The 26,567-nt window shown below is 38.8% G+C and overlaps 1 protein-coding gene across 1 annotated transcript; it reads right to left on the bottom strand.

Moving 5' to 3' along the window:
* Positions 1 to 15,179: 15,179 nt before the first annotated feature.
* On the bottom strand, positions 15,180 to 24,905 carry lnpa (limb and neural patterns a). Its single transcript, XM_034110739.1, has 13 exons — positions 24,670 to 24,905; positions 23,421 to 23,520; positions 22,889 to 22,930; positions 20,471 to 20,658; positions 20,325 to 20,383; positions 20,168 to 20,208; positions 18,653 to 18,736; positions 18,507 to 18,558; positions 18,191 to 18,412; positions 17,005 to 17,110; positions 16,752 to 16,822; positions 16,281 to 16,436; positions 15,180 to 16,123 (listed from the first exon to the last, which is right to left on the bottom strand). The coding sequence occupies exons 2-13, from the start codon at positions 23,445 to 23,447 to the stop codon at positions 15,876 to 15,878; spliced, it is 1,296 nt and encodes a 431-aa protein (XP_033966630.1). The 5' UTR covers positions 23,448 to 23,520; positions 24,670 to 24,905; the 3' UTR covers positions 15,180 to 15,875.
* Between the last annotated feature and the right edge of the window lie 1,662 nt (positions 24,906 to 26,567).

The raw sequence follows: 26,567 nt of genomic DNA, 5'->3' as shown, positions 1-26,567 counted from the left end.
ATTGATATTAATTAACATTTTTGCTCTCTATGTCCTTTTTGACCCGCTATCTGTTAGTAAATCCAGTTATTGAGTCCTATTAGGGAAATAAAATCCACGGGACTTTATAGTAGTTGCGAACCATTTATCAGAAAGAGAACACAAAGCCAATTAGCAATGGGTGCAGACAGTTGTCTTCATTCTCCACTGACTACTTCTTGATCTCCATTATAAATTGCTAATAGGGCAGATACTGGTTAGCAAAAGGGAGGAGAAGTGGGGGGTTACCATTGCTCACTCCCACCCATGATGACACGTGAAAAGGACCAGCAGTAGTATTCTTGTTTGATGAGGCTACACCATCGTCAGCTGCTGTTCTTTTTTTCAGTCTTTTTGTTGAGGGCCCTCATGATGCACCTTCCTCTCTCCTGCCAGTCAATTATGTTAATTGGCCCGAAAGTAGAATATAACAGAAAGCCATTAAATTGTTGACTGGCCATCCTCTGAAAGTAATAGCTTTTGTCTCTCTGCTGTTATGACGCAATGAGCATCGGAAACACTGCACAGCATAGGTTTATGGGCTCAGATCAAGAAATCCTAATAGGTGTATATTGACTGGTTTATTTTCCACAAAACTCCAAAGGGAATGGTGGTTGTAAGAAAATATATCAAAAAGGCTATCAACAATGGTTGGGTCTTCCGTGTAAAATCAATAGTGAGCCATAGACGGCTTGAGTTTTCACAGTTCTCTCTCGTCATTTAAAAACACTCGAGTCTATGTGATGCCTGGAAGGACCCTTGAGGTTTTTGTTACGTAGCAACCGCGCTACATGTTTGAAAAGACACAGATTAGTAATAACCTAATCTGCTTTTGCCTGTAGGCTGTTGTTTTGAACTTGATAACAGCTCATTGCTGCTCTAACCTGACACTGTGGGAATGCATGGGTTTGTTTTCTAAAGCAAAAGTTGCATTAAGGATCATGAGTTGTTATTGAAGCAGGTAGTCCAACATAACCTATGTGAGTAACAACTTACTGTGGGCCCCCGCTCCCTGAATCCAGATGCTACCATGGCAGCCCGGGTTTATGACAAGAGGTATAGCGGTCCCTTAAATGAGCAGTATTTAATAGCCTGGTTTCAAGTGTAAAGGCTTTCTCCCTTGTGCATTACTCCAAGAACCTAATTACAAGTTTCATAATCAATCATGAGCATTATTTATTCAGTGAAATGAATTTCTAATTAATAACTGATGAGCATTATGGCCTCGAAGACTATAAAGCAATTAATTATGGTTGGCAACAGGGAATATCCATGTATAAGACTTTGTGCTGCACAGTCACAGCACAGCGGTGCCAACAGGCTAATGTCCACAAAGAAGAGGCAGTCACTGGATTGTTTTTGTACCTACGCTTTATTGAGATAATTACTTTCATGAATGTTGTCTGGGGGCTGTCATACTGCTGGAGACGTAATAAACACTTAAAATCTGTATTTAGTTTTTGCTAAATGCGGTTTTGAACTGCCATCTTCTACGCTCTGTGCTTTCACTGTCAAAGTCTTTTGTTTTTTTTATTTTTCTCGAACACTGCAAAACACCCAGAGCGCTCTTTTAGACAAGATACTCTAAACATAATTTACAGACTGTTTTTATGGTGAACATCACACTTTAAAACATCAAGGGCACATTAGCTATTGACATTTCTATGGTTTCTGAAAAATATTTCCTTGAAGTTTTAAAAAGTGGAAAGAGTGGATTCAGTGCTATTGTACTGATTATTCAGAGTTGCAATTCTATCATGCAAGCCTTAGCCAAGTGATTAATTTAATGTAAATTAGTGACTTGTAAATGGTAACAATTTGAATAAAATGTAAATTGATTCATACACACAGCCTCATTTCATGTTAATATATTATAAGTGCAGGAACCTACAGTTTTGGGTAAAATGGTGTTAACCTATTCACTTTAAAGAGTTTTTATTAGTTTTTTTCTTGGTTTACCAATTCTAATCTGAATATGAATCACAGCAAGTCTATGGTAATTTAAAAATGTTTTGTTATTCAACGGCTGCCTAATGATAACTGCCAAAGTAAATGTTTAGATGTTAAATCATTAAAGTAATAGTGAGTACTTTACAGTTTGCTTGTTGGTTATCCCAATATATATATCAATGAACTATATCACTCCCCACTCAGGGTAACAGAAGGCAAAAAAGCGGAGAAAACACTGGTGTAAAGAGAGTACATTTATATCTACAAAAGATATTCTGGAGGTTGTAAAGAGAGATTAAAAAAGACAGCGCTGAATTATTCTGTTGGCCTTCGCTATCTCAGGAGGGGTTTACCAAGAGACTCTCAAAATCAGTTAAGAAAAAAGTATAATAATTACAATTCACTCAAATTAATTTAGTTAGGGTAGCAACTGTAGCGGTTGAAAAACGTCCTTTTGTAATATTTACATTAAGTTATTGAATAATGCATATTATCACACAGCCGTATGAATCCCATGGACAAAGCATTTTCTCCATTACTACAATGTTTTCGAATTTACATACATAAACTGTTAGTAGCGGTACAGTCTTAAATCTTCACATCACTGTAATTGCTGTTTTAACCTAATTATTTTCAAGTTTCTATTGAGTTACAGTAGCTGTGGAATAACCATGGGTCAGACACAGATTGGTTAAATGAAGGTCGATTATTGGACATCTTCTTCCAGACGTTCCAATGACATAGACACATTATGGAGGAGACACAAACAAAGTCAAAATGATGATAAAGAACCATGAGACGCCTGTAATTCTTTCATTTAGCAAATGAAAATCAGTGAAGCAGATCTTTAATTTATATCTACTGTTTCAATTCAGCACACATATAACATATATCTCACATTTGTGCACATTTGTGGCAGTTTTTTATTTGCACGTATTCATCTCAGACCCGACTCTCTCTGCACAAAACAGAGATGGATTGTGTCATGCATGGATGTTTGCCATCCAGAGTAAACGTAATAAATGTGCATGACTATAATGCTGAATTGCAGCAGTGTCTTAATGTGTGTGACTGCTTCCTTGTAGGTTGAAAGACAATACCGGATTTGGCAGGTTACTTGTTGTGAGAAAATGGTACGTGCACATGTGTTGTATGTATTGTCTTATGTCAAATTCTTGTGATTGAGATTGAGACATATGAACAGTTTCCATTTAGACTTAAGACAATTCAGTGCATGCAAATGGTTTGTTCACTCATCTTTTCTTTTATCTGTCAGTTGTGTATAGAAGAGCAGCAAAGGAAAACAAAAATGGTAAAGTCGTGGGATGTTTTCATTGTCTTTTTCTTTACATGCTTTTTTTTTGTCCAGGGTCACAGGACGCAGATGTTTAGGCCAGAATTCCTTGGAGATACCCAAGTCAAAACTGTACTTTACTAAAAACCTACTTTTCACTAAATCTTGAGTTACAGTATTTTGTACTGGGAAATATGAAATTGTAAGTGTGCAACAACGGAGATCTGAAAACTGAAAATGACAGCCAACTTTAGAAACCATCCCGTTAATCCAGATAAAGTTTTTTCAAAACTGCCATAGCACATCCACAACTTTTTTCCAAACTTCCCAGCTGTCATCATCATGCTATCTCAAGGCACTGCTGATAACAAGGAAGATGAGGCAAAAATCAAATTATCCACATATGGACTTCTACAAGTGGACCACCACAAATGAGAGGTTGCTGTAGGAGCAGAGTGAACACACCCCACTAGTAGCCCACTAGTTTATCAGCATTAAACCAGCGGCCTTTCTATAACCAATATGCTAATGAGTAGACTTTGTGTGAACTAATGTTTCTCACCAGAATAACGCCCATTGGAAGATAAGTTAAAGACACAAAGAAATCCAAAGTACAAGGGAGGCTCCGGTAACTAAATGATAAACACAATTTTACTTTTTGACATATGTCTTTGAATAGCACAGTTTGTCAGCTATAGGTTGGTCTTCTTTCGTTCTTAACTATGCCTGTATTATACTTTTTGGTTGCATGAATATATTTTGTATGGTTAGGACTTGTTTTCATGTTTCTTAACCAGTTTGCCTCAAATTGCCACCCAGGGGACGGACAAAGTATTCAAATTTGACTGAATTGGGAACTGAATGGAACACATAAGCAAGAATGTACAAGCAAAACTGTAGAGATGAGCATAACTTAAAAAACAAAGATAAAAACTAACAGCAACATTCAAGTAAAGGCCCAATTAAATGTATTCTGCTGTACACCGCTTACATTGTGTGTATAGGTTGAAAATATCCTATATCTCGATGATTCTCATGATAACACAAAAAGTGCTGTCGACCTTACAAAGTATTCTTGTATCTGTAAGGATTGTGTGCTTACATTTCACTGACCAAAGCAGAACGTTGCAGAATGACAACACCTTGTGTGGCATTGGCAGTGGCACCATATGTTGGTACATATTCATTACCTGCTAATAGCGGTCTGATGCATTTGTACAGTCTAAAGTCTGAAAACAGTGTCTAGTGTCTCTTCTGTCTCCAAAGCTCTGCCTCAAATGTATATTGTTTACAGGTAGCCTACAGTAGGCTATATTTGCACAAGCTAGTACATTTCTAAAAAGAAAAGCATAAAAGGATAAATCTGATTTGACTTACATCTGCCATTGCTGTGTAGATGGAAGTATTGGCCTCAGAACTGGAGTTGCTTCCCTGGTACAAAGTCGTGGCTGCCCCCTCCTATCATACAATAGCCACGTTCACACCGCAGTACTTTTCCCACTTTAGTTCCGATATAGTTCCGAAATGTCGCGTTCACACCAAAAAGAGCCCCAGCAGCTTCTACTTCTACTGATGACCTTGGGAGTCCCGGCAGCTTCTGAAGCCAGTCCCCAACTCCGGGGACTTCCGGCCGGGGACTTCGGGTGGCAATATACGCCGTTTTGCGGCCTGCCAGTAAACCCAAAGCAGAAGAAGAAGAAGTGACGTCAGCGGCTTAATTTGGCTAATCCTTCCCCAGGAACTTATTCCGGTGTGAACGCGATCTGTACTTAGTACATGAGAACTAAGTTCCCATGAACCTTTTTGGGAAAAGTAATGAGGTGTGAATGCGCCTATTGATAGGGTGAAATGTAGGAGTTAATACACATCATTAAATTAATTAAAAGCGCAAAGACACAGCATTAAAGGTGGGGTAGGTAAGTTTCAGAAACCGGCTCGAGATACACTTTTTGTTATATTCCATGGAATGCTCTTAACATCCCGATAGCAATGAATATCTTAAGTGCTTTGACAAAAAATCCATAAAAAAATGTCATCTGTAGAAGCCGCAATACTGTAAAAAGTACAACCAATCCGTTTAGCCGGATTGGATGGCCTACCTGCCTGTCAGCCTTCCATCGGGGCACAAACTTATCTCGTGCCCTCATTGGTCATGTGCGCGTTCGTGTGTGTTGGAGGAGGGGCTCTATAAGGAAGTGGCAGATTTTCTCCGGTTGTGTATTTTCAAATTCTAACGATCTCGAGCGGTTTCTCAAACTTACCTACCCCACCTTTAACAATGCTTCTTTAGAATTCAGAATTCAAAAATTCCAATTGTGCAGTCGACATTACTGCTGTTCTTGGTTTAGTTGTGTTTAAATTAGGGCTATCAAGTTAACGCGTTAATAACACGCTAACGCAAAAAAAAATTAACGCCACTAATTATTTTAACGCGATTAACGCATGTGTATTTTCTTTCCTCGGCCGCCCCATAGTTTCAGAGCGCATCGAGTTTAAAATACCATCTACAAGCTGATGCTGACAGCCCTCTCCTGCCGCCCGCTTGTGGCAGACCACACTTCCACGCTCACCGGCAGGCACCGACTGGCTATTGGGAGGACCGGGAGGGTGTATGTATGTGTGGCCCGAGCGAGCGAGAGAGAGACCTTACGTGCATTGTTGTTGTTAGCATCTGGTGCTAGCTAGCTGCGCTAATGGATATAAGGAGCTGTTTAAATGAAAACAGAGGAGCGACATTTCGCCACAACTGCGCAGAGCACTTGACTTTATGCAGGAAGCCAGACAGTGGGACATTGTACGAACAGTCAGCACACTCAGCACGGATAGTGCGCAACATGATTGCAGCGTCCAGGCAGCTCCCGTTCGAGCATATGCCTTGAGTTGCACATAGCTCCAACGATCCATCACACACACACACAGACACACACACACACACACACACACCATTTGTATTGTATTATTGTATGAGAGAGGTTCCAGGTTGAATTGAGGCGAATATTTGTAATGTTCAGAGGTTGTTGTGTTTAATATTCATGAGAATATTTGTCATTGTTCAAATGATAATAAACATTAGCATAAAGCATATTTGTCCACTCATATGTTGATAAGAGTATTACAAACTTGAAAAATATTCCTCTAAGGTACATTTAGAACAGATACAAAATGTGCGATTAATTTGCGATTAATCGCGATTAACTATGGACAATCAAGCGATTAATCGCGATTACATATTTTAATCGACTGACAGCCCAAAAAATATTTTTTTACATTTTCATAACAACACAATTTCCCAATTTTGGATCAACAAAGTACATCTTATTATCTTATACTAACAGAACTACGCCTATATTGCGTACAGCGCCCATAAACTATGGCGCACCCCCCCCCCCCAAAATCAAGTTGAACTGCCCCAGCCCCAGTAAAAACCAGAGGTTTATGTGAAATAGTTTTTTTTTTTTTAAATAATGGTAGTGTGCAATTATAGGTTTTAATTTTATATTTGTGTTAATTTAAAATAAATCAAATTCCCAAAAAACGTACACACAGCTTTTATTAACATTGGAATTTACTGTGTAAGCGGCAGCGGGGGGAGAGCTTTAGAGAGCTCTCTCCTGAAAGACTGAGAGGCTCTGATAACCTCAGCTCAGTGAGCTAAAGGCATACCTTTATATGATCCTTATAGTTATACAAAAATAAGAGAATAGGTGAAAAACAGGTATAAAATAATAATAATCCATATATTTATTATAGCGCTTTATCAATGACTCTCAAAGTGCTTTACAAATACACATTACACATACAGATCATAACTATATGTAATGGTCATCTACTGCGGACAATACCCACAGGAGCAAATTCGGGTGAAGTGTGAGAGTGTGAGACACGTAGCTCTGCATGATCACCTGAAGCCCCGCCTCTGTTTAGCGAGCTGCAGGAGCTGCATGATAAACTGACGGGCTGTCAGGAGAGAGAGGGAGGGAGAGGGGAAAAGAGAGGATCCGTTTCTCCCGTGTTATTATTCAAAGTTGATGTAAACTTTTCAATAATGTACGTTATCTACTACAAGTAGTTTGTTTGAATGTAATAATTATGTTGTTTGTTGTTTGTGGAATAATTGATTGAAAAATGAATCTGAATGTTTCGATCTGTTACGATTATAAACTGAAGCAATATAAAAATGAGCCCCGTGAACTGAGTTTTAAACATCAGCATATCTGCTCATAGTCCGGTAATTACCTGCTAACGGAAACTCTGCTACACAACTCTTATTATTAGTGAAATATGACCGGTAAGTTTCAAATTTGTCCGTTAAAATAAATTCTCCCCGGACATTTGACCGGCGAGAAAAAATCCTAGCGGAAACCCTGATACAGGGATACAAACCGGAGGAGCCAGGCATGGGGGGAGGTGGCAGAGACAGTGGGTGAAACTGGTAGGTTTTCGCCTGTTTTGGGGAGTTTATATCCAGTGTACTTCGTTTGAATGGACAGCTAGCAAGCATAGACAGTATATTTAGCCAGCATGGATGTAGCATGAATGCTTTGCTTTGTATGTCCGGGGCGGGACATTCATGTGATTGGTTGTTGGTCGCGTTGCTCGCGTTGACTCCCCAAGCTCAAGACACGCCCACCGCCAAGCGGCAACGCACGCCGCCGTGTGTAGGCTCCGTAACCCCTAGTTTCCACCGGGTCCGTCTGCGTCGCGTAACGGCTGCGCCGCGGTTTTGGTCCGGCCTCCTCCGGCGTCATACCCTACCGGGCGCGTTTCAGAAGCATTTCAGAAGCGGAGCGTCTTGCCTGCCGGCTCGCAGTTTCAGATGATTTGAGCATATTTCCTGGACAGACTACTTTGTACAGACAAAGTTAATAATAATTGTAATATACCAGTTATAAACGACATGAATCAAAGATGTGTTGCTGTATTTTAGTGGTAAAATCATCATAATTATTCTATATATAATTTACACAGTGCCTGTAAACCGGAGGAGAACGCTGGCATTTCTCCTCCTACTTGAACGACTACGGAGGGATAGGGTCTGCAAAATGAGTTTGTGTGTGTGTATATATTAGGGATGGGAATTTGAAAGCAAATGCATATTCGAATATTCGACCCCCCAAAAAACGGTTAACCGGTTAACCGAAATGTACATATCCTATAAAAAAATGTGGGTAAACAATTTTTTTGGAAATACATACATGTTCAAATAACTGTAGAAACCAAGTTGAATTTGTCAAATGTATTGAACTGGTGATCACAGTTTGACAGCTATAGGCCTACAGCTTTCATGTGCGGAGGTGATTCACAATCAGCCCAGCTGTAGAGAAGACCCTCTCAGCTGGAACGGAGGTTGCGGGTATAGCATGTATATATAAATGTAACTCTTCTTAGAGTGTAAATAATTAACGGACTATGACTGGTAAAATATGTTGAATACCGGCAAAACTAAATCTCTCCAGTCAAAATGTCTAGTACTTTGCCGCCACACACGGTTGCCAAGCAGCGCTTATTGTTGTTTAGGCTGGCCATGTGTTTAGGGGGCGGGGGAGCACGCTCATGAACTGTTAGTGCCGGAACCTTGCAACGGCTGCGGAGCGCATTTGCGACACATAAGATGAGGTTTGAGTCTGCGTGATCTGCGTGTAGGGAGGGGCAGCAGCCATATCATTGGCTAGAACTAACTAGATCTGATGGATTTGGACATAAACACGAGTGAAGTATAACCGGACGCGAGAGAGAGAGATCAGCACCTGCAGCTCTGCCCCGCTGTGAGGGACCGGTGAGCGGAGCAAAACACATTTAGCTATGGCACTATCGTATATATATATATACATTGAATTATTCAATTTGATAATCAACTTAGGCATCACTCCCAAAAAAATTAAAAAATAAATAAAATAAAATTCAGAACTCATATTCGAATACATGAATAATTATTCGAATACCTGAATAATTTCGAATATTCGAATATTCGATTAATCGTTCCCATCCCTAGTATATATATATATATATGCTATATATGCTCTGAACGTTCCACTTCCTACCTGCCCGAAATTACCTTACGGCTGCGTCGCGTCGAAAAATAGACTTCAATCCTATTTCGAGCTGAGCCCAGCCGCGAGACGCTTCTGGGACGCTTCTGAGCCGTAACGCGGCGCGTCGGGTCTAATAGCACCCATTGACTAGAGTGGCCGCGATTCTTGTGGACGCCGCGGCCGTAACGTGCCGCAGACGGACCCGGTGGAAACTAGGGGTAAGTGTCTGCATTTGGGGGGGGGGGGCGCGCCAGCTAAAATCTTGCCTAGGGCAGCAAATTGGTCAGGGCCGGCCCTGCTAACTTCACTTTATATACTTTTGATATAGTCAGATCTGATTAGGTGTATAATGATAACATACAGACTTTCCGCGGTCACGCGGGTACGTGCACGCTCTTACACGCAGGCGCTTGGCGATCCACACATCACGTTACGTTGTTTGCTAGGAATCTAAGGCCATTTTAGCTCTCTTTGTTTTCCGTTAAAGACAAGTTACATTCATGACAGTAACAGCCGAAATGTCCTCAAACTGATCTCTCTTCAAAACAACCGATCAATTTGTAAACCGTTTCTTCTTATTCTCGGTCAAACAACTACAAGTGCGTATGCCACCAACCAGACTGGAGTGTGAACACCTGTTGGTGAGGAGAGGGACACGCGCAGTCGGCACACGCAATGTCTACGCAGTCACATATTTTGAGCTGCAATTCGCGCATAGTTGACAGTCTGAAACCAGCATTTTTCTGCCCGTTTTGAGTAACCATGGATACAATTATTTTGGACTTTCAACATGTTAGAAATGTCGTATACAGCCTACCTGGCGTTGCAGCATGAACTCCTAAAGTCAACAGCCAACCATATTCAATGTCGGGTAAAGGGGCGGGGTTTAGCCATTGACTGACTATGTGATTGACGACTAGTTATCCAATGATTTGTATTTGTTGTATCTCTAGTTATACTATTATGTGTGTATTGTTTTTTTATTGTAAAAAATTATTTTGTGTCTAAAAAGTAAAAAAACAAGTGGGTAGCTAATTAGGAGTAGCTGTTAATATTGGCATTATATATTTGTTAGCTATATATTTATTATTGTACATTCTAAATCTATTGAAGTTACACAAAACGTAACCCAAGCCCCGCCCATAAACATAGCATATTTATAGCTACATAGGATGGGCTTTTCTTTAAAAGCATGCACATTTAATGAGAGCTAATTAATAAAAACATAGCTGCTTCTTTCCATTGTAATCTAATTCTTTCTTCGATTGTGGCACAACCTAATCTGATATTTTTGTATTTCCATTTTATTGACCTAATAAAATAGTGAATTTTGATTATTCATTTTAAGATTAAAATAATGTTATATTGTTATAAATTAAGATAACTTGCAGACACGCTTGCAATATATTCAGTAATGTGATTATCCCCAGCTTTACCAGCTGCAGCATTAAAGTGATTAACACAGTATTGCACTCCTAATTTGAATTCATTCTGAACAATTAGCACCCTGCTTTTACTTCTGGCACTTTAAATAGCCTATTATGATGCTAATACTTCATAGAATATTTTAAAGCAAATCAGCCTTTTTTTATGTCCACCCATTATTTGTTTAAAAATAAGTCTTTGACCAAAATAAAAATATTTAGACTATTTTTCTTATTTATTGGGGTTTTTATGCATATGTATTTGATTTTGGATACAGATTGAGTATTTTTTTCAGAGACTAGGTTTTTTTTAGAGCAGTGTGTGTTGCCTGTGTTGCCTGAGTGAAATAATATGTTCCTTTCCTCTTAATTGATTACACATGATCGGTTATATGAACTAGTTGTTGAACTCTCAAGAAGTCATCGGGTCAGTTCATTACACATTATTTCACTTTTACAGCCCTGCCAGCTCACCATTGAACGTAGATACTTGTCATCCTTCAAGATGAGTGAGACACATATAGCAGGACTGTGCACATCCCATAACTGTCCTTCTCTGCAGGTCTTCAACATACACACACACACACACACACACACACGCACACACACACACACACACACTCTCTCTCTCTCTCTCTCTCTCTCTGAAAGCTCTCGTCCTTCCATCTGGTAAAGTGGGCTGTTGTGATTGATTTGTGGATTTGCTCCCTCTTTTTTTCTCTCCATTTAAGTGAAATAATGTATGGAAGCAATCTGGCGACAGACATTTTGGAAAATCTATTTGAAATCATTTCAGCTGAAGCCATGGCAGTTTGTCTTCTTAGGGGAGAGGAGCAAAGTATAATTGTCTGCAGTCTAGTAAAACACAGTATAACTGCCATCACACTTGACTGAGCTTATAGCCAGCTAGTCCCATGGCCTCTAGAAGATAGAGCAGTTAATGTTCCCTTTTATTTTAGAGGATATGTCACTTGTATCGCAGATTTATACCATGATACAGCAATTTTGTCCAAACAGATGGATAATGGTGTCACCAGCAAAAAGCCCTGTTTTTATCGAGTTTAGAGCGTATTGTTTAGATAGGGCGACTGTGTTGAACAGCCCTGCCAGCGCTTTTTCTCTTTATCTCTCTAATCTTGCCAGTATTAGATTTGATCATTTTTGTTTGAAGGAGGAAAATGTGGCTGTAATGGCTTCTTAATAGCAAACACAGGGGATACAAATCCAGAGACCCTGTTCTGTAGTGCTTCCATAAGCACCACTGATTTATAGAGGTCTTTATGACAGAAAGGAAAATGATCTGCTGCAGGTATAAATCAGGTGAGGAGTAGGAAATTGAACTTAGATATCATCTTGTCAGATGCTTAATGCTCTTCCTCCTGTCACATTCGATAGGACCAATTTGGAGAATCCTGCAGAGGTAAAAATAAGACAATTAACAATGACAGTGTGGTAATAGATGAAGCTATAAAATGAACCTGCTGCCTGCAGGATGCTTTGATTTCCACATGAGGTAGTAGCAGGGGTGTGTTGTCTCGGCCTTCCATTTCTTTCCTATTCTGTTTCTGGTGGTTACTTGTGTCGTGATACTTTAGTAAAATAGCAAGAAAAACAAAAACAACGAATATCTTTCACGCTTTGACTCTGCGCTATAATTGAATTATTATCCTGCGTGTGACAGGACTTGTAAATTTAGGTCAACCTTGTTTTTATGCTATTGATTCCAAGGGCATATTCTTTGCTGACACTATATAAAACTAATCAATACATCAATTTCCAACCATACAAATTATGTTTGTACAGCAACATTAAAAGTAGAAGCAGCCTAAATGAATTATATTTCTGTGTGAGGAGCTGACCCTAATTTTAAGTTATGCAGGTTTTTAATACTATGATTGAAACATGTTCATGAATAGCCTGTCTTTCCAAAGTGTGTTGTCCTCTGGTTTATTATATTATTAAATTAAAACAGTGGATTGTTTGCAGTAATAATTGTCAGACCGTATGAGTGCTCAAACAGATGTCATCGCTCAGTGCTGTAATGAGTTCAAGATAGGACGGAGAATGACAATGCTCCCTGATCCCTGAATGTCACTCCAGTTTAAACTACAGCACTGTGGTTTATTGCCGGCATCATGTATTCAGCAGCATGCATTTGTGATTTGACAGATTGAATGTGGGGGGGTAGAGAAATGGAAAGCCATCCATCTGGGTGTGTGTAGGTTTCAAATGACTTGAATTTCAAAAACTAATTTCTTGGAAGCTGATGACCTTTTGTGAAAAGCGGCTCAACTTTGTCAAGTGGCAATTCAAGCCCGAGCAGCTAAAGAGCTACTGTAATAACCAGAGATCCTCCCCTCGCAGCTCATCAAGCCAAGCTCTTGTATAATCTAATTTGATTTTAATGCTTCTCTGAAGGAGATTGTGCTCTTATTACTGTGTAATGATGCTGTTGTCAAGAGCCAACCGTGATGTCTGATATCACAACCGTGTTAAACTGCTTCAATGACACTCATCTCAGCATTTTCCGCTTCGCCTCCAATGCACAATGGCTTTCGCTGTATATTTATGACTTTGTTGTTCTTCCTGTTGCATTCTACTTCCTGATGGACAGAAACATGGTAAATGTTTAAAAGTCCCTTCTTTATTGCTTTTGTCTCACTTTTTTCTCATTCAGTACAGTAGATAGAGCATAACGATGAAGGTCTTCGCCGAGATGAGGAGAATTCTGAAGTGCTCACACTCGGGGGCAGCAAATGGAAAAGTGACAAGCCTGGTGCACTTGTCTATTTTACTTATTCCGTGCCTCTGTTTCATATTCTGCTTCGCACCGTGGGGTTATTTTCCTCCAGGGTTCAGAAGGGCACGCTCTTTCATTTCTACAGAAAATTGTTTCGCAGGATTTCAATCTTTGGCTGCTAGATATGACAAAACACAATATCAAGAACACTTATGTTTCTTATCTGCTATCTTTTCTGGGTATAAATAAAAGATCAGTATAAATTTGAGTCAAGTGGCCTCGAATGCACATGTGAGAGATGAGTATGAAAAGAACTATGAACCTTGGGACAGCCCAACTGTACATTTTCATCGCTTGCTCAAAATTACCCTGGCACTGGGGCTTTGTATGTCATTTGTCATCCTTGAAAATCAATTAGTGTCTCCATGATAGCAATCCAGATGTAATCCTGTGAGTGTTTGGACACAAACCCCTGGGTGTATCTTTTGTTTTCACATTATGTAAACAGTATTCCTCTGAATTGTAGGTTGAGATGACAATTAGGTGCAGAAAATGACTACAGAATAAACAACCTGACCGGAGAGTTGGAAGGTCATTCCAAATATTGATTGTCTAAATAGGCCTTCTGTTTGCCAATAAAAATGATAGTACTTAAAAAGGCAGATAAATTGAACTACAGCCGAGAACATATGTTTGTTTCTTTAAAGCAGCCAGATGATCTCCTATCTCTCTTTGAAATTATTCATGCATTAAATAGATTTAAAAAAGACAAATTAAAAACTGAATGTTGTCACACTTAGTTGAAAACTGCAGACAAATAATAATTGTACTGACTGTGAAGGTACAATCTGTCAAGAAATGATTCAGTGCTGTGGAATCAACAATATGACTCAAACATACATTTTCAAACCACACAGCGCAGATATCTTTTGTGATATATTACTTATGATCATGCACATATGTGCAGGCTATGTATTGGGCAACCTCCCAATGGTGTGAAAAAATCCAAACATTGTCCTATTGATGTCCCATTTTTTCCCCGTTTGGCTCTTGTCAGAGGTCAACCTCAAACAGCATGCGGTGGAATCAGGCGTTACTGTCATGTCACAGTGATGCATTACAAGTCCCAGGAGGTCACATCTCTGTAAACATACATTATCAGAACCCATAGAAGACGTGGGCTGTTGACCTCACCCAGAGTTTACGGTCTATCTTCAGGGGAAAAGGGTCATGTGACGTCAGTGAGCAACTTTGTAGTTGCAATGACTTTCTTGTTGCAAATGAAGAGGGTCAAGCAATCAAGACTGGTCGGGCTCCGTGTCAGCGCCATTATCTTGCGCTGTCTGAAATGATCAATGAGCTAAAATAAAATGATCACAAGCTAAAATTGGCCTGCTAATGAAAACGGACTCTTTAAACATGCTCCTCGATGAGAAGCTAGCAAGAGAAGAAATAGGGCGGCGTTATAAAAAACATGACACCCTGAAGGTAGCAGGAATACATTGGAGCCATTGAATTAGTTTGACCTCTCCTTTTTATATTTTGATGTTAGTGAATAATCACTTTTAAATGCATAAATTATTTAAAGAAAATGTAATGTCAGTAGGCATGTACTTTTATGAAAACAATGCATCTATGTGGATGGATGTGTAGTAATACAAAGCATACATACACAAATGTTCTCAAAAGTTTATTTATAATTTTTATTTATAAAGGACAAGAATTCAGACACACAGCAAAGAGATACAGTCTGTAAACAGTTGAATGTGACTATTGTCTATATGTAAATAGGTTTCATCGACACCACTCTGAAGCAGAGACTTAAAATATAAGGCACTTAGGGCAGGTGCACAGTACCGAGATAAATGCCCTTTTTCTCCATTTGAGCAATAAATACATACTGTATGTGTGCATTCCTATTATGGTAGCATGGTTATGTAAACATGTGGTTAACACTTTCGGTGCTGCAGAGTTCCCCAACCTACAGTGTCATGGAAGGCACAGCATTATAGAAAAATATTTATAAATAATATCCCTCGTAATCAAGTTTGCCCCACAAAATATTTGTTTTGTTTCCAATTAAATGCGATCGACTGCTGTAAGAAATTAAGTCAAAAAAATTGGGGGAAAAAACATGGAAAAAATAGATATATGTAGCAAAAATAGGTCATAATGTGATGGACGTGTAATCATACTGGAGGTATGTTTGATGTTGCTACAAAATATTAAATTCATATTTAATATTTTCTATTTCTAGAAATATAAAAGCAATTCTCAAAAGAAAGGACATTCTGTACTGTAAGTTGAAAATCACTGTCATTTCAACTCACGGAATTTACTTATAAATTATCGGTTATCTCATCCCTTCAAAGAACAAATAAAGTTCCAGCCTGACTTGAAATCACTGCGCCACTGTTTTATTCCACTTCCATGGCGGACGCATCTTGCTCTGCGTCAGATTTCTCACAGGACACATCTTGCTCTGCGTCAGATTTCTTACAGGACACATCTTGCTCTGCGTCAGATTTTTCACAGGACACATCTTGCGAGTCTGTGGTGCTTTCGGTGCTTTGGCCGTCGGACGCAGAGCCGGGCTCCGTGCTTGTTGTAGTGTCTGGCCCCTGGGGGTCTGTTTCAGCAGAGACATCCTCAAGCTTTGATTCACCTAATAGAAATAAAAATGTTGTTAAGATTTGCACATCTTTTAAACAAATAGAAGAAAGTGGACAGTGCTGTACAACATAATGTACTCAAAAAGTAACATTCAATTGCATGCATGACCATTACACTTAAGAGGTATATGCCTTGTGTGTCATTATCACCTGAAACAGATTGATCTCCATCCATGACAACACCAGCCGGAGGTACGGGGGCCTCGGAGGACATCTTCAGGTCGCCGGTGACCTCGGGGAGTCTGGGGGCCTGAGGTCTGGTCTTCCTCGCAGGGTTCAAGAAATAACAATACGCACATCGGAAGGCTGAAACAACACAAATAAAAACACTGTTCATATAGTTTATGTCACTGGCCCAATGCATTCTCAAAACAGACATAGATTAATATACATGAATGTGAAGCAGTGACAGAAAACGCCTGAGATGCATAAACACTTCAGATTGATGTGTAGCACTGGTTTGCATATTCAATCTTGTTGCATTTCTGCTTACAGGGGTCGGTAGTGGCAGAGGCATTTAAGAGCTATATGATATACTACGCTGCCAAATGCTAGAGGGCAAATGAAGGCACGGTGTTTGATGGAGACTGACAAAGAGCGTTGTGTTTCTGTAAGTCTTACCAACGTATTCAAATTCCTCTTTTAATGCCATGCCGTTATGGGACAGACACTGCTGACAGATGAGAGCGTATCTATGAGGAAGGAAACACAATCCAGTTAAGACAGAATTAAGTACGTAGAGACTGGCATCATAATAACATGGAAAGATAATTCAGCACTGCGATTTTATAAGTTGGAAAACAAACAGCTTAATACATTTACTATACTGGCCCTAAACTGTATATATTTGTATTGCTTGGAGAAGATTGTGTACCTGTTCTGAGGGCCATCTCCAACAAGATACTCAATGACTCTGTCCATGGCGCCTCTGTCCCTCGGGACCACGGGTCTGGCCAGGGGCGGGCCTGGGGGGTGCATCCCTGTTAAAGCGCAATGCCTGTTAGACACAGTCCATAGTCTTGAATACAAACTGCATTAAACAGGTTCTTAAAAACTAAGTGAAAGAGTGAGGCTGAGATTTACAGTTTACTGCACAAACCATGATGGATATTACAAAAAAGAACTGCCAGCTTTTCTTAATGAATTAGCAGCGGATCTCACTTGCAAAGCACGTCCAGAATCCCTGCTGTGTTGGTGAGTAGTAATTAATATAATCTAACATCAAGAGCAATCATAGGAAGATGACTGGTCATTTCTGTGAGACTTGGCAGAGTCTCAATATCCTGCTGGTTATTAATTTACCAACATATGGAAACTCTGTGGTGACTCTTTGTATCAAATTGCTTTTCACTTTCAATTTTCGGCAGAAGCAGGTGATAACATCAAGTCATGTAAACCATTTGCGAGGTTGTTCCCAATGCCAAAGGCAATTTCACCAAGCATTAAAAGACATTTAGTGAGATTCCACCGCCATTGCCCAGAGAACAAATGCCGGTCTGGCTAATTAATCATAGTTAATGTAATCGTGATTTGTGCATACCTCACAGTTAGCATTCCACATGGCAATTACAGCATGCAGCTTCCTCTAGGAACACATTTCCTTTACCGGTACTTATTTGCATCTTCTATTGAGTGTTCATAGCCCATAAATAATTTATATAGAATATGCAATAACTCTGCACTCCACAGATGTCTAGCAACTGTTCTTTGAAAGGTTGTTTATAGTGTTCCCTGGCAAGCTTTCAACATTTCTAAAAGCAACCAAATATGCATGCATTACACTCTCCAGATAAATATTCTGACTGTATCAGAGGGTATGGCATATTTCTGAAACAAGCTCGAAATGTAACACTTGTCTGAGAACGGTTCTAGTTAGATATTTGAAGACTACATTAAGGTAATTACATATTCCAACTACTGTATAAGATACTGTATACCATTCTTGCTGACAACACACACCACAGAATCTTGAGCAACTGGGGACACAGAGCCAAAGAAGAGTAAATCACACCTTAATCGACCACATTATGGTGTGGTCCCCCTGTGTGCAGGTAACTCACCGACTCCTGGAACAGGTGTTCCCGGGGTCACAGGCCTCCTCATCAAGCTCTGCTGAGCAGCTATCGCCGACAGGCCCCTCTCTGGGGGTCCACCTGGAGCAGAGTGGGAAGATCGTCCAGGAAAGGTGGGCCCAGAGGCAGGAGGAGGGCGTGCAGCAGCACCGCTTGCAGGATTCACCATCACTGAGGGGGTCTTTGGCATGACATTGCGCTGGCGAAGCTCTAAAACAGATAAGATCACATTTTGCTTAACAATCGTGAGAAAGGCCAAAGGACAAGTGGAGAAAATAGTGATGGATTCAAAGCTCATCGCTACCTTGTCCTTGTTTCGGAGTCATCTGAGGGCCCACAGGAGTGGATTCAAGCTCCTATACACAAAAAACAAGGGAGTGCAAATGGTTGAATATGGAAAATAAATAGACAATGCGATTTTAATTACAGTAAGTAAAATGAATAACTTACAATTTTTCTCTTGGAATCAGGATCAAATCTCTCCAGAATCATTTTAGCATTTTTATATGTCTCAGTTTCCATAACTTCTTCAAGCTGAAAAAAAGACATTAAAAAGGTATTATAGGATTAATGCCAACACCATTTTTCCAATGCATTGCACAAAGAAATTATTCCTATAATAGCGATTGCCACGTAATTATTTGATGATCCCCTAATGTAATTAATAGGTGTTAAATGAACACACATTAATATCTTAGAATCACCTACCATAACATTACAAATAAACATGGCTGAGAAGGGCACGGGGAACTTCTCTAAACTGTACATCTTTATTTAAGTACCAACATTTCTAAATGTTTACATATAATATGAAGAATAATTACATTCACTACTTCGATAATGGACAGTGTGAAAATCCATCAGCCCTAATTATTGAAAGTTATTAGACTTGATAGAGGATGACAAGCAATTCCTCAGATTTATTTCTTTCCTGCGCTAAATGCTATTAATTAAAGTGACATTAGCAGAGTGGTTTACTGGGTTAATGCACTGTGCCGATCAGATGCTGTCTGTGCAGATCCTAGATTAGCAAGTATCTTACTGCAAAATGCTGAGGGGATCAATAAGAGCAATACTACAAGGCTTCCTGCGTAACTTACACAATGAAGTGCAAGTCTTCACTCCACTGGAGACCACATCAAAGTTACAATGTGTTCTGTAGAGATTATGAGCTTTATAATACATTTCCTGCACTTATCCGATGCCACAAATGCATGACAATTGTTTTCTGAAACGTCACTTTGCAGATCTCTCAAGCTCGCAGGGGTAATTTCAGGGACATTGGAGAAAATATCTGCAAAATGCTAGCGGTGCAATTTTTATAATGGCCTTATAACTACTACTGCTACACCGAGTGATATTCTGAGTCCAAACTATAAAGCATAAAAAAACAAGAAGATAAAACATGTTTCTTAACAACACTGACAGGCCCCCATTATCTTAAACTGACACTCAGTGTTTTGGCGTTTGGTTATCTCTGGTAATATTTTGGGTTTCTAAAGACGTCAAGCATCAACTACCCCGCAATCTATTGTTGCTTCTACACATGGACTCATTAAAACTCATACCTACGTTTAAAAAAAAAATGTGTTTTAGTTCAATGATTTTGGGCAGATAGATGACCAGGTGTGATGCCAGTAGGCTCAAAATGGGAGAAACTGGTAAATGAGGGAATACAACAACAAAAAATGAATGAATGTGGTATTTACATATTTAACAAAGTGTTTTAAATTGTATGTGCTTGATCTTCACAATACATGAATGTGATTACAATGTAACCGGCAACGAAAAATGTAAGTTGTTTGTTTTTTGGGGCAACTCTGTCCCTGTGCACAAAGCTTTTGGTTTGTTAGCAGCAAGAACTATACAAGTCTTCTTCATGTCTTTTGAGTAAAGAACACACATATCAAAACAATCCATGTGAAACTAGACAAATATGTAAAAATACAAAAACAAATCACTTACTATTTTCCTTTTTTGTGTTTTAAGATCTTCTAACTTCTCATCTATAAAAACAGGGGGAAAAAACAATTGTATTGGATTATAGTTATTATGGTTTCAACATAAAAAAATATAACCCTTATGTGTTCAGAAATGTGTAAATCGCAAAAAAGGATCTTACTATTTTTTTCAGTTCTTCGTGAAAAAATTATTATAAGCAACTTTCTAAGTAACCAAACTCTGAAGGAAAGAGAGAAAAGCAATGGTGATTGGTTATATTGGAGTAACAGGTTAGTATAGATGAGATTGACAATGTTGCACACTTACAATAAAGGAACTAGTAGGAAGGGAAGAGACAGTATGAGCCGTCCCATCGTCTGTTCGGGCAGGTACCAGAAATACACAACTACACATGTGATCAGGTAGAGGAGAGACGAGTACAGAATCAGCCGTCCGACCCATATTTTCAGCTGCCTCTGATACTTCTCACTGTATTCTTCAAGGGTCTGTACATGCTGTGGGGGGAAAGGTAAATGAGCATTATATAAGTACGCATTGTTTTACACACATTTAGAGCTCAATATCATGTAATAGATAACAGTGAACAGTTTGTAGATTTCAATTCAATTACCTTGTGTTTTGCATATTGTGATATAAAATTATATAAATATTCTTAATAGTGTATCCCCCAACCATAATTTCAACCTTTTTGAGAACAAATGGCTATAAAGGCAAGCATGACTAAAGCAGAAACTCTAAAAAAGAAGGAATGTCCAATGGCCAACCAATGAGACTACGCAAACTAATAGCAAAGTTCCAACTTGTTATGGTAGGCAACAAAAATGTTTTCTTTATTTTAATATCCTGAATACATAATGAGACAAAACATCGTATAGTAAGAGACTCTTGGTAAAATGTCCTGCTTCTGCACTCAGATCAAGAGCATTACATTAATGTTCATTTTCCCTGCAGGCATTTCCAGTAAAGCTGGGCCCTAGATATTTAAAGAGAGAGTATATTTGGAGCTTGTAGCAAATCCAGTATTTAAGACCACTTATGTAACGGCACTTGAACATAGAGAATGTGCATCATGTCTTTACATAGATGCAAATGTAGACCATTTCTATCAGGAATAGCTGTTGAACTTTAGACGGTGAACACCAATGCAGGACTTGGAACATATCAGTAAAGTATAACATAAACCTGGAAATTACAACAGGAGCCTACCTAACAAAGAATTTGGTCGAATCATGATCAAACTTCTCTTCTGGCAGAATAGACAAATATGTATGCAAGTACTCAACTGCTTTAACAAATTGTTTCACATGTGAAGGTTACACCACTGAGCTAAAGCGCTGTTCAGCCCTTCTATAAAAAGCTGGCAGACAGAATGGGTCTCTATGGTTCTTCTATAACATGTGTGTCTGTCACTCACAGTACTGGATAAACAGCTCTTGTGTTCAGCGATACAGTCTATCGTGCATGCATTTGTGTTTATGCTGTGCTAACATGCACATTCAAAAATTATTACAGCCAACATTTTCTTTCATAATAGGTGACAGGGTGCTTCCCGAGGATAACTCAAAACCAAACCAAAAACTGTCTCTCCACAACGTCAATGCCACCTGACCTCTTCAGTGTATATGTAGTGTCTCTTGCTTCAAGGGCAGTTGCTAAAAATATCCTAACACTAGCTTAACTGTAGAAGAGCACTAAAGCCCCGTCAGTCAGCAAATGAGGAGCTGATCTGGCATTTGTTGACACATCTTTTTGCTTATGGTCAAGAGATGCATGCTGACACAACATGTTTTTACTTAGCATTGTTTCCATATAAAAAGTGGCTGAAGTGGTAACTAAACAACGGCCAATTGACAGCTTGTCAACCAACCCAAAAGTGTTCCAATTTATTTGCCAGAGGAAACTGAAGTGAACAATGAAAATATGACCCACATTTGTATTGACAGCCGTTTAAAGACAGACCAAGTGGTTCCCAAAATAGGGGGCATGACCCCTGGGGAGGGTCCAGAGTTAAAAAAGTGGGTGGCTAAATATAAAATATTGCGTAGTATTGCACTGGGCTTGAAAACCTGTTTTTCTTACAGTGGCCCTGTACATTTGGTGCGCACAATGTTACACAGTCACAGCTGCAAAAAAAAAAAAAGAAGTTGTTCGGAGCTGTAGTTTATCTTTAAGTATGGTAGATGCATATTAATTTGACTGGCAGCCCCTTCTGCGTGCAGGAACTCATCCGACCTCAGGCCATGTTCTTGGTGTTTTGAAATCACACTTTACACTACCACTCACTTCAAAAAGATTAATCAACACTTGACTACAGTTGAGTCAAATTATTCTCTTAATCTGATCAAACTGTGTGTGAGCATACATAAAAAAAAAGATGTAGTGTAAAGCTGGAAATGTTTTTTTCCTCAATAATCTCTTATATCACACTGAACTTCTTATTTATTAATTAAAAAATACTCATTACTCAAAACACTCAGTACTTTCAATGTATTTATTGCAAACTAAGATTGTCTTTACCATGTGGTTATTTCAAATAGACTACGGTAGTTAGAATTACCACCAAACCTGCTATATCAATATATAGTGACCTAGCTCATGATACAATAAAGTGACAACATATTGAGCTAGAGAATGGCTTTGTTGTGCTTTGGTAAATGTATACCATGTTAACCAATCCACACACACATTTTATAAAGAAAAGCAGTATTTATTTGGCAAGCATACCTTTTCGATTCCCTCCAAAATCTGCACAGTGGATGGTTTAGCCTGTAAGAGAAAAATTATGAAATCCAGATCAGAGAGAAATTATGAAACTTGCCATAATAATATGGTTCTTTTTACATTCTACTTCTTCAAAACATGTGAAAACTTCCTATTTCGTCTTTTCATTTCTGCATATTTTGTGTCATGTGTTTCCTTTTGTTGGCAATAATATGAAGTTAGCCTGTGCATGCCAATACACCAAGAAGTGGTAGTGACTGGAGGAGCGTTAGCTTAAACATCAATATAGTTATAATGAATGCAGATCTGCATGTAACCACTTTGTGGGCCTGAGGTATGGTGTAGTAGAAACCGTATTTGTGAGAATCCTACATCTGCCTGCAACCTGAAAGCTTATTAAATATGAAACACAAGTTTAAAACTAAACAGGATCTTTAACAAGAAAAATTATTGCTAACTGATGTGCAATTATGTCATTTGTATTACAAAAACATGAAGCAGAAAGTCGTAATCAGTAAAAGATTTGAAAACAAACCCTCCACCGTGAGATGATGGCCCCCATGTTGATGAGGGATTGTAGGATATTCTATTACTGTGATCCACCTCTGATTTCCTCTCACATATAAGCTCTCCACCTGTTGGCAACAGTAATGGACTTCAATATACACTCAGTTTGCAATGTGTTTAGTACATGGAGTTAGAACTGATGCAGTGTACTTCAACATAGGGTAAAATAAGCTCTTATTACTGTGTGTAATATAGTGCCTTTTCATGTGCAATCCACATCTGTACATATTGTTCTCGATTATGTTTAGTGTATTATTTTACCTGTAGGCCTATATTATCATCTTGTTAAGTCTTTCTTAACAGTTATTTCATTTATTTTAGTCTTACTTATAATTAGTGTATTCTATTCATGTTGCAAGTACGGGACCAGCACAAAATAAAGTCCTTGAAATACTGCTTTCAATAATGTTACAGTGTTCAGTTTTAGATCAAACTCAGAGAGATTTTGATACAACTTTGGAGGCCGTTGTTTTCGATAGTGATATATAATGTGATGTATATCTATCCTTCTTACATAATATAGCATTTCTAGTATGTGGTCTTTACCATTACTGATATAACTCTAAAGGGGATGGAAAAATACAATTTAGCTAAAAAAAAACTGTCCTTGTTGCATAATTTCAAAAACTGTTTAAACCAAAACTGAACATTTTAAGTCTTATTTAAAGGGCTGCTGTTTGCAATACTTTTAGCTACGTGTACCTGTTGAAGTGAATGTGATAACGCTGGGGTAACTGCTTATGCTCAAACATCATACACTGCCACATATAAACGTTCACAAAGAAACACTTTGACATAGTGTTTTGAACTTATCATAGCCTCCATATGTGAATATGTCATTCAAACAATGTCTTTAAACCCTCTGCTAACTTATCCAAACAACTTGACGTAACTGCTCAAAGGCAACCTTACTTAAACAAGCGTTAACCTAACGTCACCCGTCCTCGAATGAGAGGTTTGTCAGGTCGCTATTTACGACTGGTGTTTCCTAAATAACTTCTTAACCCACTTAAATGGAGCAAAGCGTCAGCCTTAGCATTGCTGGAGCTAACCAGGGGGAGCTAACCAGTAACCGCTAGCAGGTGAGGCTAACACCAAAGTAAACGTTAATCTCGATAAGCATTAGCAACGGTTGCTAACTTGGTTAACGTTCTTTGTCAAAACAAGCGAGACAAAATAATACGGCTGGAAAGTGAATGAAGGAGGGGAATATTTACCTTGGCAGTGGAGTCGTCCTGTTTGAACAGCCTGTGGCAGTAAAGCAGTCCTCCTGTCCTCTTCAGACAGAGGGTGTGTGTGACACAAGATGGGGGAGTGTCTGCTGAAAGAACAGCATGGAACATGAAGAACAGTGCCGGGTCTGAGGTCTGAGTCTGGTGAAGCCCACTCACTGTTAGTACAGTTAAACAAATACTCTTCCTATGTTGGTAGACGGGAAAAAAAAAAAGTCAAACGGTCTCGTAAAGTGCCAGCGTGGCAACTTCTTGTTGCCACGCTGTTATTGGTTATGAAGTAAGGTGGAATAAGTATACTACTCAGATATTGTAGCCTACTTAAGTAGGCTACAAGTAAAGTACCAGAGTTTAGGAATACTAAAGTCGTGCAATCAACATGTTACTCAAGTAAAAGAAGAAAAGTATTGGCATCAAAATATGCCAAAAGTAAAAAAAGTCATTATGCAGATTGGTCCATTTCAGAATGATATCATTATGTTCTGATTAAGATTAATGATGCATCAAAACTCGTAAAGGTGCAGCTAATTTTAGTTACTTTGTATGCTGCAGGGTAGCTTGTGAATTTACTCCAGGTTGGACTAAATCTTATTTAAGTGTTGTTTATATTTTACATAATTAATCCAAATCTGCAAAGTAACTGAAGGTATTAAATAAATGTAGTGGAGTAAAAGTACACGAATTACCTCTGAATTGAAGTGGAGTAGGCTCGGTAGCAACAAATTGAAATACTAAAGTAAAGGACGCCCCTCCAATTGTAATTAAGCACAGTACTTGAGTAAATCAACTTAGTTACTTTAGAGCTCTGGTTATGAATATCCAAACGTTCCACCTAGCTGGGAAATGATTATAGGCTTTTGGTTTTTGTTATTGTATATTAGACCGTTGTTATGATGAATGGTAAAAGAAGAGCACTTCTAGAGTTAGAGTTTGGCAATGCCAAAATAAATCATTAGTTCATTGATTAAAGGTGGGGTAGGTAAGTTTGAGAAACCGGCCCGGCTAAAATAACTGGATGGCCTACCTGCCTGTCAGCCTTCCATCTGTGCACAAATTTATCTCGTGCCCTCATTGGTCATGTGCACGTTCGTGTGTGGAAGGAAGTGGCAGATTTTTTCCGGCTGTGTATTTTCAAATTCTAGCGCACTCGAGCTGGTTTCTCCAACATTACCTACCCCAGCTTTAATTGGAATCTTAATTTACATGTAGGCCTACTACCCTATCATTTCCCCATGTGATTTCTTAAAGTTTTAATCACAAAAATGTCACTTTGGACAAAAGTGTCTGGTAAGTGTAATGTTGTAGCCTGTGCTGTAGATTTCTTGGGGAAGTTTAAGCAGAGCTAACATTGTCAGTACAATTGGCAATGCTGTATTATAGGCCTAATATTTATGATGACAACATTCAAAGTGTTCGATTTATAAGGCAGTTTGCACACAAAATGTAATTTTACTGTTTTAAATCCTGTATCTAATCCAACAAAGCTGTTGTAACAATATACAATTGCAGTAGGTGTATACTTTCCAAAGCTGATGTTTAGATTTGCAAGGTAACACATTATTCATTAGAAGTGTGAGCTCAGTTGTGGCCTCAGGGTGCTCATTAAAGCCAGAGTACATCACAACAAGCCCATTATTTGGTGAAAACTATTAAAAACAGACTAAACAATATAAACTTAAAAGAATGTGTTCCAATAAAGTCAATGAGTACGAGTCGAGATAATGTTTTAACGTCAGGTAAACACCATAATATGTTTGTTATTTCATTAAAAATAGGTGGTTCAAATAAATATGTTTAATACATGGAAACCCAAATAGTAATTATGAGAGAAATCAACACCTTTGGAGATAAACCAGATGATGCCCACCACTGCCCTATTTTAG

This window comes from Pseudochaenichthys georgianus, chromosome 21 (assembly GCF_902827115.2).
Source record: "Pseudochaenichthys georgianus chromosome 21, fPseGeo1.2, whole genome shotgun sequence".
Lineage (NCBI taxonomy): Eukaryota > Metazoa > Chordata > Actinopteri > Perciformes > Channichthyidae > Pseudochaenichthys > Pseudochaenichthys georgianus.
This window is presented reverse-complemented; position numbering and strand designations above follow the sequence as displayed.

Bases quoted from the DNA above. Each gene is read 5' to 3' on its own strand.
- lnpa (XM_034110739.1), bottom strand. From the start codon at position 23,447: ATGGGGGCCATCATCTCACGGTGGAGG. The intron at 20,659-22,888 runs GTATGCTTGCCA...TTCCCCCCACAG, and splicing joins TTTTGGAGGGAATCGAAAAG to CATGTACAGACCCTTGAAGA. The intron at 18,737-20,167 runs GTAAGTGATTTG...TCTTTTTTTCAG, and splicing joins AAACACAAAAAAGGAAAATA to CTTGAAGAAGTTATGGAAAC.